This window comes from Mauremys reevesii, linkage group 4, assembly GCF_016161935.1.
Source record: "Mauremys reevesii isolate NIE-2019 linkage group 4, ASM1616193v1, whole genome shotgun sequence".
Lineage (NCBI taxonomy): Eukaryota > Metazoa > Chordata > Testudines > Geoemydidae > Mauremys > Mauremys reevesii.
The window spans coordinates 109918496-109930845 of record NC_052626.1 but is presented as its reverse complement, the minus strand read 5'-3'; the positions used below and the strand labels follow the sequence as shown (position 1 = coordinate 109930845).

Sequence of the window (12350 nt, the reverse complement as noted above, 5' to 3'; positions counted from 1 at the left end):
TGCTAGATGAATGGCAATTTGTTTTGCAAACAATTGCGAAGTGGCCCTCTCTCATTCTGCAGTAATAGAGAATGGGCCAGTGGTTGAAATAAATGACTTAATTACCAACCGTTGTAAAACTGCACCCATTTGCAAGGGTGTTTACTGGTTGGGAAAGTAGTGTGAGGGGGATACTTTCAATCATTCTGAGGGTCTAAAGTCAAAACAGATGAACAAGGCTGATCTAGAATTCAGTTTTTACCCACCAATTGTGGAACTCTCCCCTTGAGACAAGAGTAGTATATCAAGGTAACTCTCTTCATGGAAAGCAAGAGTGTAAAGAAAAGAAAAAAAGCTTGAGTCCTGTCAGTGTGACTAAATGACGTAGACCTTACCAAATCATCAACTGTGGCTGAGAAATTGACCTCACTGGCAAACAAAATCAATGGACTGGAGTGCATCGACGAGAGAGAAAGCAACCACATTGTTTGACTCGTCTCTGCAACCCATTTGAAACTCTCTTGGTCTCTTTCCTTTCAGCCACGTTGAGAGGAAATGGTTCTCAGTATGTGCCTTTCTTAGGAAGGTTTAGAGACTGGACTGCACTGGAATGAAGCGGGGGTATTGGTCTCTGTGTCCGTACCCAGGTATTAGTTTGAGTGAAATCTCTACAAGGATCTATGCAACCCTAATGTTTAAGCATCTGAAAAGGAGGTGCGATATGTTGGAAGAGTGAGCTTTGTGTTGTGAGAAAAAGCAAGTTAGATAGAAGAGGAAATATGCTGTGTTTACAGCATACACTTCCCACATGAATGGCCTTCAATCTCCTATGGTGGAGGTTTGTTTACCTGTTGGTGTTGATCCCGTTGTGGACTTAGTTGACTTAGTAGTTGGAGAAACTGTCGTCAGCGTAGTTGTTTTTGCAGTGCTCGGGGTGGTGGACTCAGATGCGGTGGTCTCCGGAGAAGTACTGGTCGGGGCTGTCGTCGTCAGAGTGACGGTTGTGAGTGGAGTTGGTGTGATGGTTGTGGTGGGCGTGCTAAAGGGAGTGGAAATGGTAGGGGTTGACTTTGATGTTGTGCTCTCTGGTGAGCTAGTGGACAAGGTAGTCGTGGTGAGAGTGAGGGTTGTGGGTGTAGCTGGTATGGCGGTTGTACTGGTTTCAGTAGACTTGGTGGAAGATGTAGTCATTGTCAGAGTTGTGCTTCTTCGACTTGTTTTGGCTGAGGAGGTTGGGCTGGATTCTGTTGACGAAGTGGTTTTGGATGTTGTAGAGACAGATGTGGTTGGTGTTGTTTTCCTGGTACTTCTCGTTGTTGGGGTTTCTGCGGTCTTAGTTACTATGAGGGAGAAATGTGAATCGATATGGTGACGTTGACAAGAATATGGCGGATTGCAGAGGAAGAGTTTACTAGGAGTAAATAATTGTATCATTATGAACAGGGGTTTTAGAGTGAGTGCACTGTTGTCCTAGATCAGGGTTTCTCAAACAGGGGTCTCCGCTTCTATAGGGAAAGGTCATGGTGGGCTAGGCCGGTGTTTTTCCCTGCCTCGTCCGCAGGTCTGGCCGAGCACGGCTCCTACTGGGTGCGGATCGCTGCTCCGGGCCAATGGGAGCTGCTGGAAGCAGCGTGGGCTGAGGGACGTACCGGCCACCACTTCCATTGGCCCGGAGCAGCGATCCGCAGCCAGTGGCAGCCGCGATCGGCTGGACCTGCTGAAGCGGCAGGTAAACACACCAGCTCGGCCCGCAAGGGGCTTTCCCTACAGAAGCAGCGACCCCTGTTTGAGAAACCCTGTGCTAGATTAAAAGCGATAAAATTGGGTAAACAATTTGGAAGTGGTGCCCTCATATCTTTAGTATTGGTGATATTTGGGAACATTGAAAATTGGTATCTTAACAGCCAATGTTGTGAAAATAACAATATTGCATAAAAGCAAATACATTTTCTGTTTTGTAAAGGAACCCAGACATTTTTGGAAAGGAGAATCTTGTGATCTGTTGTGGTGGTTTAAATCCTCCAGATGAAAGATATATAGGGCGTCAACAACCCATGTCTGACTTTTGTAAGATAGTGTGTGTCTTTGTGGAAGGGTTTGTGTTATGTTTGTTGCTTCTTTGAGGTACGTTTATCTAAAGCTTTCTGGGTTACACCATACCTCCAGAGAGATAAACTCTTATTCCTATGCCACCAAATGTTTCTAAGAGAGATTATGCTTGCAGACATTTACCAACCCACTGAAAATGAATGCTGGATTATTTATTCTTGCAAGTTTAGGTCCCTATTGCCAGAGGATGCTGAATGTGTTCTGCTTCCCCTGTTGAAGCTATGCGTGGGAACTGGAATCTCTTCACCTCTCAGGGTAGGGTTCTTCATGCTTTGTTAACTCCCTAGCTCTGTTTAGCTCTTCAGATGAGGGCACAGCTAGATCTGTGGAACCCTCTGTCTGCTTTTTAGGCCCAGAAAAGATACTAAGGTGCAGGGAGCTATTTTAGCTTCCAGAGGGCATCTTGCCCGTAGTGTCTTAGCAACTTTATCTGGAAGGGCTCAATATGAGGGTCTAAAATCGAGACGAGCAAGGCTAATCTGTAACTCTTATTTTACAAACTGACTGTCAGCTCACCAGGTGAGGATGGAGTAGTAGGTTTAGTTGGCTCTTTTCCTGCAAAGGAAGGGTGAAGAGAAAAGAAAAAGGGTTGAATCCCGGGAAAGTGACTAAATGAAGTAGGCCTTCCTAAACCATCAATCAATGCAATTATATTGGCCTAACTGGAAAATGCTCCTTGGCAGTGAGTACCACAGCAAGGAGACGGGGCTACGCCTCCTAGCGACATGATTGGGCCTCCATGCTCTCCGAGATGGGAGTGACTGCAAGGAACTGTGGAAGGAGACCTTTGCCAATTAGTCTAAACAGAGAAATGTAAGAAGGAGCTGGGTAGGGGTCGGGAGGGGATGGGGAGCAGAGAGCAAGGCCAATGAAGAAAAATATTCCCCATGCCTTTCGCCATCTAGGTACCAAAGTGTAACGCTTCAGTTATGTTTGGCTGAAGAAGTCTACGTAGCGTCACAACGAGTTGTTATACCAGTAATTGGCAAGGTACGGAAAGATAGCAATGACTAAAATGTACCTGTTGGTGTTGATCCGGTTGTGAACTTAGTTGACTTAGTAGTTGGAGAAACTGTCGTCAGCGTAGTTGTTTTTGCGGTGCTCGGGGTGGTGGACTCAGATGCGGTGGTCTCCGGAGAAGTACTGGTCGGGGCCGTCGTCGTCAGAGTGACGGTTGTGAGTGGAGTTGGTGTGATGGTTGTGGTGGGCGTGGTAAAGGGAGTGGAAATGGTAGGGATTGACTTTGATGTTGTGCTCTCTGGTGAGCTAGTGGACAAGGTAGTCGTGGTGAGAGTGAGGGTTGTGGGTGTAGCTGGTATGGCGGTTGTACTGGTTTCAGTAGACTTGGTGGAAGATGTAGTCATTGTCAGAGTTGTGCTTCTTCGACTTGTTTTGGCTGAGGAGGTTGGGCTGGATTCTGTTGACGCAGTGGTTTTGGATGTTGTAGAGACAGATGTGGTTGGTGTTGTTTTCCTGGTACTTCTCGTTGTTGGGGTTTCTGCGGTCTTAGTTACTGTGAGGGAGAAATGTGAATCGATATGGTGATGTTGACAAGAATATGGAAGATTGCAGAGGAAGAGTTTACTAGGAGTAAATAATTGTATCCTTATGAACAGGGGTTTTAGAATGAGGGCAACTTTCTGCTAGATGAATGGCAATTTGTTTTGCAAACAATTGCGAAGTGGCCCTCTCTCATTCTGCAGTAATAGAGAATGGGTCAGTGGTTGAAATAAATGACTTAATTACCAACCGTTGTAAAACTGCACCCATTTGCTAGGGTGTTTACAGGTTGGGAAAGTAGTGTGAGGGGGATACTTTCAATCATTCTGAGGGTCTAAAGTCAAAACAGATGAACAAGGCTGATCTAGAATTCAGTTTTTACCCACCAATTGTGGAACTCTCCCCTTGAGACAAGAGTAGTATATCAAGGTAACTCTCTTCATGGAAAGCAAGAGTGTAAAGAAAAGAAAAAAAGCTTGAGTCCTGTCAGTGTGACTAAATGACGTAGACCTTACCAAATCATCAACTGTGGCTGAGAAATTGACCTCACTGGCAAACAAAATCAATGGACTGGAGTGCATCGACGAGAGAGAAAGCAACCACATTGTTTGACTCGTCTCTGCAACCCATTTGAAACTCTCTTGGTCTCTTTCCTTTCAGCCACGTTGAGAGGAAATGGTTCTCAGTATGTGCCTTTCTTAGGAAGGTTTAGAGACTGGATTGCACTGGAATGAAGCGGGTGTATTGGTCTCTGTGTCCGTACCCAGTTATTAGTTTGAGTGAAATCTCTACAAGGATCTATGCAACCCTAATGCTTAAGCATCTGAAAAGGAGGTGTGATATGTTGGAAGAGTGAGCTTTGTGTTGTGAGAAAAAGCAAGTTAGATAGAAGAGGAAATATGCTGTGTTTACAGCATACACTTCCCACATGAATGGCCTTCAATCTCCTATGGTGGAGGTTTGTTTACCTGTTGGTGTTGATCCCGTTGTGGACTTAGTTGACTTAGTAGTTGGAGAAACTGTCGTCAGCGTAGTTGTTTTTGCAGTGCTCGGGGTGGTGGACTCAGATGCGGTGGTCTCCGGAGAAGTACTGGTCGGGGCTGTCGTCGTCAGAGTGACGGTTGTGAGTGGAGTTGGTGTGATGGTTGTGGTGGGCGTGCTAAAGGGAGTGGAAATGGTAGGGGTTGACTTTGATGTTGTGCTCTCTGGTGAGCTAGTGGACAAGGTAGTCGTGGTGAGAGTGAGGGTTGTGGGTGTAGCTGGTATGGCGGTTGTACTGGTTTCAGTAGACTTGGCGGAAGGCATGGTCGTTGTCACAGTTCTTATTCGAGCGGTTTTTGGTGAGGAGGTTGGGCTGGATTCTGTTGACGCAGTGGTTTTTGATGTTGTAGAGACAGATGTGGTTGGTGTTGTTTTCCTGGTACTTCTCGTTGTTGGGGTTTCTGTGGTCTTAGTTACTGTGAGGGAGAAATGTGAATCGATATGGTGATGTTGACAAGAATATGGAAGACTGCAGAGGAAAACTTTACCAGGACTAAATAATTGTATCACTATGAACAGGGGGTTTAGAGTGAGGGTAACTTTCTGCTAGATGAATAGCAATATTTTTTACAAACAATTGCGACGTGGCCCTCTCTTATCCTTTCGTAATGGAGAATGGGCCAGTGGTTGAAAAAATTACCTAATTGCCAACCGTTTTAAAAATCTAGATATTTGCAAGGGTGTTTAGTGGTTCAAAAAGTAGTGGGAAGGGACAATTTAAGTTATTTTGAGTGGCTAAAGTCAGAACAGATGATCAAGGGTTATATACAATTTTGATTTTACTCACCGATTGTGGAACTCTTCCCTTGAAACAGGAGTACACCTCTACCCCAACAGAATGCAACCCGAGATAATATTAATTTGGATATAACGTAATAAAGCAGCGGGGAGCCCCGGGCCCTTTAAAGTGCCACCCGAGCCCCGCTGCTTTACCACGTTATGTCCAAATTCTTGTGGAGCCCTGGGTCCCTTAAATCACTGCCCGAGCCCCGATGCCAGAGCTCTGGTGGTGATTTAAAGGGACCGAGGCTTCCCAGAGCAGCTTGAGCATCGGATCCTTAAAACCCCCCGCCGGGGCTCTGGCAGCCAGGATCGGGAGGTGATTTAAAGGACCAGAGCTCTGGCCACTGCGGGGAACCTCAGGCCCTTTAAATCCCCGCCGGGACTCTGGCAGCTGGGCTCGGGCAGTGATTTAAAATGGTCAGAGGCTCCAGCTGCTGCGGGGAGCCCCGGGCCCTTTAAATCCCTACTCAAGCCCCACTGCCGGATCTTGGGCAGTGACTGAATCTGATATAACACAGTCTCACCTACAAGGCGGTGAGATTTTTTGGCCCCCGAGGACCGCGTTATACCAGGGTAGAGGTGTAGTATTTCTAGGTGACTCCTTTCAAGCAAAGCAAGAGTGTAAAGAAAAGAAAAAAGCTTGAATCCTGTCAGTGTGACTAAATGAAGTAGACCTTACCAAATCATCAACTGTGGCTGACAACTGACCTAATTGGAAAACAAATTTCATGGACTGAAGTGCATCAATGAGAGAGAAAGCACCCACATTGTTTGACTTGTATCTGCAACCAATTTTAAACTCTCTGGGTCTGTTTCCTTTCAGCGACATTGAGAGGAAATGGTTTTCAGTATGTGCCTTTTTCAGGAAGGTATACAGATTGGATTGCAATGGAATGAAGTGGGTGTAGTGGCCTCTGTGTCCGTACCCAGGAATTAGTTCGACTGACATATCTACAAGGATCTATGAAATCCTAATGCTTAATAATCTGAAAAGGAGATGCAATATATTGGAAGAGTGAGCTTTATGTTGTGAGAAAAAGCAAGTTAGAAGAGGAAATATGCTGTGTTTACAGCATTCACTTTCCACATGAATGGGCTTCAATCACCTATGGTGGAGGTTTGTTTACCTGTTGGTGTTGATCCCGTTGTGGACTTAGTTGACTTAGTAGTTGGAGAAACTGTCATCAACGTAGATGTTTTTGCGGTGCTTGAGGTGGTGGACTCAGATGCGGTGGTCTCCGGAGAAGTACTGGTCGGGGCCGTCGTAGTCAGAGTGATGGTTGTGAGTGGAGTTGGTGTGATGGTTGTGGTGGGCGTGGTAAAGGGAGTGGAAATGGTAGGGGTTGACTTTGATGTTGTGCTCTCTGGTGAGCTAGTGGACAAGGTAGTCGTGGTGAGAGTGAGGGTTGTGGGTGTAGCTGGTATGGCGGTTGTACTGGTTTCAGTAGACTTGGTGGAAGATGTAGTCATTGTCAGAGTTGTGCTTCTTCGACTTGTTTTGGCTGAGGAGGTTGGGCTGGATTCTGTTGACGCAGTGGTTTTGGATGTTGTAGAGACAGATGTGGTTGGTGTTGTTTTCCTGGTACTTCTCGTTGTTGGGGTTTCTGCGGTCTTAGTTACTGTGAGGGAGAAATGTGAATCGATATGGTGATGTTGACAAGAATATGGAAGATTGCAGAGGAAGAGTGTACTAGGAGTAAATAATTGTATCCTTATGAACAGGGGTTTTGGAATGAGGGCAACTTTGTGCTAGATGAATGGCAATTTGTTTTGCAAACAATTGCGAAGTGGCCCTCTCTCATTCTGCAGTAATAGAGAATGGGCCAGCGGTTGAAATAAATGACTTAATTACCAACCGTTGTAAAACTGCACCCATTTGCTAGGGTGTTTACTGGTTGTGAAAGTAGTGTGAGGGGGATACTTTGAATCATTCTGAGGGTCTAAAGTCAAAACAGATGAACAAGCCTGATCTAGAATTCAGTTTTTACCCACCAATTGTGGAACTCACCCCTTGAGACAAGAGTAGTATATCTAGGTAACTCTTTTCATGGAAAGCAAGAGTGTAAAGAAAAGAAAAAAAGCTTGAGTCCTGTCAGTGTGACTAAATGACGTAGACCTTACCAAATCATCAACTGTGGCTGAGAAATTGACGTCACTGGGAAACAAAATCAGTGGACCGGAGTACATCGACGAGAGAGAAAGCAACCACATTGTTTGACTCGTCTCTGCAACCCATTTGAAACTCTCTGGTCTGTTTCCTTTCAGCGACATTGAGAGGAAATGGTTTTCAGTATGTGCCTTTTTCAGGAAGGTATTTAGATTGGATTGCAATGGAATGGAGTGGGTGTATTGGCCTCTGTGTCCGTACCCATGAATTAGTTCGACTGACATATCTACAAGGATCTATGTAATCCTAATGCTTAATAATCTGAAAAGGAGATGCAATATATTGGAAGAGTGAGCTTTATGTTGTGAGAAAAAGCAAGTTAGAAGAGGAAATATGCTGTGTTTACAGCATTCACTTCCCACATGAATGGGCTTCAATCACCTATGGTGGAGGTTTGTTTACCTGTTGGTGTTGATCCCGTTGTGGACTTAGTTGACTTAGTAGTTGGAGAAACTGTCGTCAACGTAGATGTTTTTGCGGTGCTTGAGGTGGTGGACTCAGATGCGGTGGTCTCCGGAGAAGTACTGGTCGGGGCCGTCGTCGTCAGAGTGACGGTTGTGAGTGGAGTTGGTGTGATGGTTGTGGTGGGCGTGCTAAAGGGAGTGGAAATGGTAGGGGTTGATTTTGATGTTGTGCTCTCTGGTGAGCTAGTGGACAAGGTAGTCGAGGTGAGAGTGAGGGTTGTGGGTGTAGCTGGTATGGCGGTTGTACTGGTTTCAGTAGACTTGGTGGAAGATGTAGTCATTGTCAGAGTTGTGCTTCTTCGACTTGTTTTGGCTGAGGAAGTTGGGCTGGATTCTGTTGACGAAGTGGTTTTGGATGTTGTAGAGACAGATGTGGTTGGTGTTGTTTTACTGGTACTTCTTGTTGTTGGGGTTTCTGCGGTCTTTGTTACTGTAAGGGAGAAATGTGAATCGATATGGTGACGTTGACAAGAATATGGCGGATTGCAGAGGAAGACTTTACTAGGAGTAAATAATTGTATCATTATGAACAGGGGTTTTAGAGTGAGTGAACTGTTGTCCTAGATCAGGGTTTCTCAAACAGGGGTCTCCGCTTCTATAGGGAAAGGTCATGGTGGGCCAGGCCGGTGTTTTTCCCTGCCTCGTCCGCAGGTCTGGCCGAGCACGGCTCCTACTGGGTGCGGATCGCTGCTCCGGGCCAATGGGAGCTGCTGGAAGCAGCGTGGGCTGAGGGACCTACCGGCCACCAATTCCATTGGCCCGGAGCAGTGATCCTCAGCCAGTGGCAGCCGCGATCGGCTGGACCTGCTGAAGCGGCAGGTAAACACACCAGCTCGGCCCGCAAGGGGCTTTCCCTACAGAAGCAGCGACCCCTGTTTGAGAAACCCTGTGCTAGATTAAAAGCGATAAAATTGGGTAAACAATTTGGAAGTGGTGCCTTCATATCTTTAGTATTGGTGATATTTGGGGACATTGAAAATTGGTATCTTAAGAGCCAATGTTGTGAAAATAACAATATTGCATAAAAGCAAATGCATTTTCTGTTTTGTAAAGGAACCCAGACATTTTTGGAAAGGAGAATCTTGTGATCTGTTGTGGTGGTTTAAATCCTCCAGATGAAAGATATATAGGGCGTCAACAACCCATGTCTGACTTTTGTAAGATACTGTGTGTCTTTGTGGAAGGGTTTGTGTTATGTTTGTTGCTTCTTTGAGGTACGTTGATCTAAAGCTTTCTGGGTTACACCATATATCCAGAGAGATAAACTCTTATTCCTATGCCACCAAATGTTTCTAAGAGGGATTATGCTTGCAGACATTTACCAACCCACTGAAAATGAATGCTGGATTATTTATTCTTGCAAGTTTAGGTCCCTATTGCTGGAGGATGCTGAATGTGTTCTGCTTCCCCTGTTGAAGCTATGCGTGGGAACTGGAATCTCTTCACCTCTCAGGGTAGGGTTCTTCATGCTTTGTTAACTCCCTAGCTCTGTTTAGCTCTTCAGATGAGGGCACAGCTAGATCTGTGGAACCCTCTGTCTGCTTTATAGGCCCAGAAAAGATACTAAGGTGCAGGGAGCTATTTGAGTTTCCAGAGGGCATCTTGCCCGTAGTGTCTTAGCAACTTTATCTGGAAGGGCTCAATATGAGGGTCTAAAATCGAGACGAGCAAGGCTAATCTGTAACTCTTATTTTACAAACTGACTGTCAACTCACCAGGTGAGGATGGAGTAGTAGGTTTAGTTGGCTCTTTTCCTGCAAAGGAAGAGTGAAGAGAAAAGAAAAAGGGTTGAATCCCGGGAAGGTGACTAAATGAAGTAGGCCTTCCTAAACCATCAATCAATGCAATTATATTGGCCTAACTGGAAAATGCTCCTTGGCAGTGAGTACCACAGCAAGGAGACGGGGCTACGCCTCCTAGCGACATGATTGGGCCTCCATGCTCTCCGAGATGGGAGTGACTGCAAGGAACTGTGGAAGGAGACCTTTGCCAATTAGTCTAAAGAGAGAAATGTCAAAAGGAGCTGGGTAGGGGTCGGGAGGGGATGGGGAGCAGAGAGCAAGGCCAATGAAGAAAAATATTCCCCATGCCTTTCGCCATCTAGGTACCAAAGTGTAACGCTTCAGTTATGTTTGGCTGAAGAAGTCTACGTAGCGTCACAACGAGTTGTTATACCAGTAATTGGCCAGGTATGGAAAGATAGCAATGACTAAAATGTACCTGTTGGTGTTGATCCCGTTGTGGACTTAGTTGACTTAGTAGTTGGAGAAACTGTCGTCAGCGTAGTTGTTTTTGCGGTGCTCGGGGTGGTGGACTCAGATGCGGTGGTCTCCGGAGAAGTACTGGTCGGGGCCGTCGTCGTCAGAGTGACGGTTGTGAGTGGAGTTGGTGTGATGGTTGTGGTGGGCGTGGTAAAGGGAGTGGAAGTGGTAGGGGTTGACTTTGATGTTGTGCTCTCTGGTGAGCTAGTGGACAAGGTAGTCGTGCTGAGAGTGAGGGTTGTGGGTGTAGCTGGTATGGCGGTTGTACTGGTTTCAGTAGACTTGGTGGAAGATGTAGTCATTGTCAGAGTTGTGCTTCTTCGACTTGTTTTGGCTGAGGAGGTTGGGCTGGTTTCTGTTGACGAAGTGGTTTTGGATGTTGTAGAGACAGATGTGGTTGGTGTTGTTTTACTGGTACTTCTTGTTGTTGGGGTTTCTGCGGTCTTAGTTACTATGAGGGAGAAATGTGAATCGATATGGTGACGTTGACATGAATATGGCGGATTGCAGAGGAAGAGGTTACTAGGAGTAAATAATTGTATCATTATGAACAGGGGTTTTAGAGTGAGTGCACTGTTGTCGTAGATCAGGGTTTCTCAAACAGGGGGTCTCCGCTTCTGCAGGGAAAGGCCCTGGCGGTCCGGTCCGGCGTGTTTCCCTGCCTCGTCCGCATGTACGGTCGATCGCGGCTCCCACTGGCTGCAGATCGCTGCTCCGGGCCAATGGGAGCTGCTGGAAGCGGCGTGGGCTGAGGGACGTACTGGGCACCGCTTCCATTGGCCCGGAGCTGCGATCCACAGCCAGTGGCAGCCGCGATCGGCTGGACCTGCCGAAGGGGCAGGTAAACACACGGGCTTGGCCCGCCAGGGGCTTTCGCTACAGAAGCAGCGACCTCTGTTTGAGAAACCCTGTGCTAGATTAAAAGCGACAAAATTGGGTAAAGAATTTGGAAGTGGCGCTCTCACATCTTTAGTATTGGTGATATTTGGGAACGCTGACAATCAGTATCTTAACTGTCAATGTTGTGAACATAACAAAATTGCATAAAAGCAAGTGCATTTTCTGTTTTGTAAAGTAACTCAGACATTTCTGGAAAGGAGACTCTTGTGATCTGTTGTGGTGGTTTAAATCCTCCTGATGGAAGATATATAGGGCGTCAAAAACCCATGTCTGACTTTTGTAAGATCGTGTGTGTCTTTGTGGAAGGTTTTGTGTTATGTTTGTTGCTTCTTTGAGGTTCGTTGATCTAAAGCTTTCTGGGTTACACCATACCTCCAGAGAGATATACTCTCATTCCTATGCCACGAAATGTTTCTAAGAGAGGTTATGCTTGTAGACATTTACCAACCCACTGAAAATGAATACTGGATTATTTCTTCTTGCAAGTTTAGGTCCCTATTGCTGGAATGTGCTGAATGTGTTCTGCTCCCTCTGTTGAAGTTAGGTATGGGAGCTGGCATCCCTACACCTCTCAGGGTAGGGTTCTTCATGCTTTGTTAACTCCCTAGCTCTGTTTAGCTCTTCAGATCAGGGCACAGCTAGATCTGTGGAACCCTCTGTCTGCTTTTTAGGCCCAGAAAAGATACTAAGGTGCAGGGAGCTATTTTAGCTTCCAGAGGGCATCTTGCCCGTAGTGTCTTAGCAACTTTATCTGGAAGGGCTCAATATGAGGGTCTAAAATCAAGACGAGCAAGGCTAATCTGTAACTCTTATTTTACAAACTGACTGTCAGCTCACCAGGTGAGGATGGAGTAGTAGGTTCAGTTGGCTCTTTTCCTACAAAGGAAGAGTGAAGAGAAAAGAAAAAGGGTTGAATCCCGGGAAGGTGACTAAATGAAGTAGGCCTTTCTAAACCATCAATCAATGCAATTATATTGGCCTAACTGGAAAATGCTCCACAGCAAGGAGACGGGGCTACGCCTCCTAGCGACATGATTGGGCCTCCATGCTCTCCGAGATGGGAGAGACTGCAAGGAACTGTGGAAAGAGACCTTTGCCAATTAGTCTGAACAGAGAAATGTCAGAAGGAGCTGGGTAGGGGTCGGG

General features: G+C 46.1%; 1 protein-coding gene across 1 annotated transcript in view; it reads right to left on the bottom strand.

Moving 5' to 3' along the window:
* Positions 1-12350, bottom strand: part of LOC120403969 (mucin-6-like) — a 98706-nt gene that overhangs the window by 33738 nt on the left and 52618 nt on the right. Inside the window, exons 34-41 of the mRNA XM_039535991.1 lie at positions 10264-10755; positions 9759-9797; positions 7982-8473; positions 6540-7031; positions 4557-5045; positions 3110-3601; positions 2605-2643; positions 828-1319 (exon numbers count right to left, since the gene is read on the bottom strand). Coding sequence (XP_039391925.1) covers positions 828-1319; positions 2605-2643; positions 3110-3601; positions 4557-5045; positions 6540-7031; positions 7982-8473; positions 9759-9797; positions 10264-10755 — 3027 coding nt within the window. The remainder of the gene's footprint in view (positions 1-827; positions 1320-2604; positions 2644-3109; positions 3602-4556; positions 5046-6539; positions 7032-7981; positions 8474-9758; positions 9798-10263; positions 10756-12350) is intronic.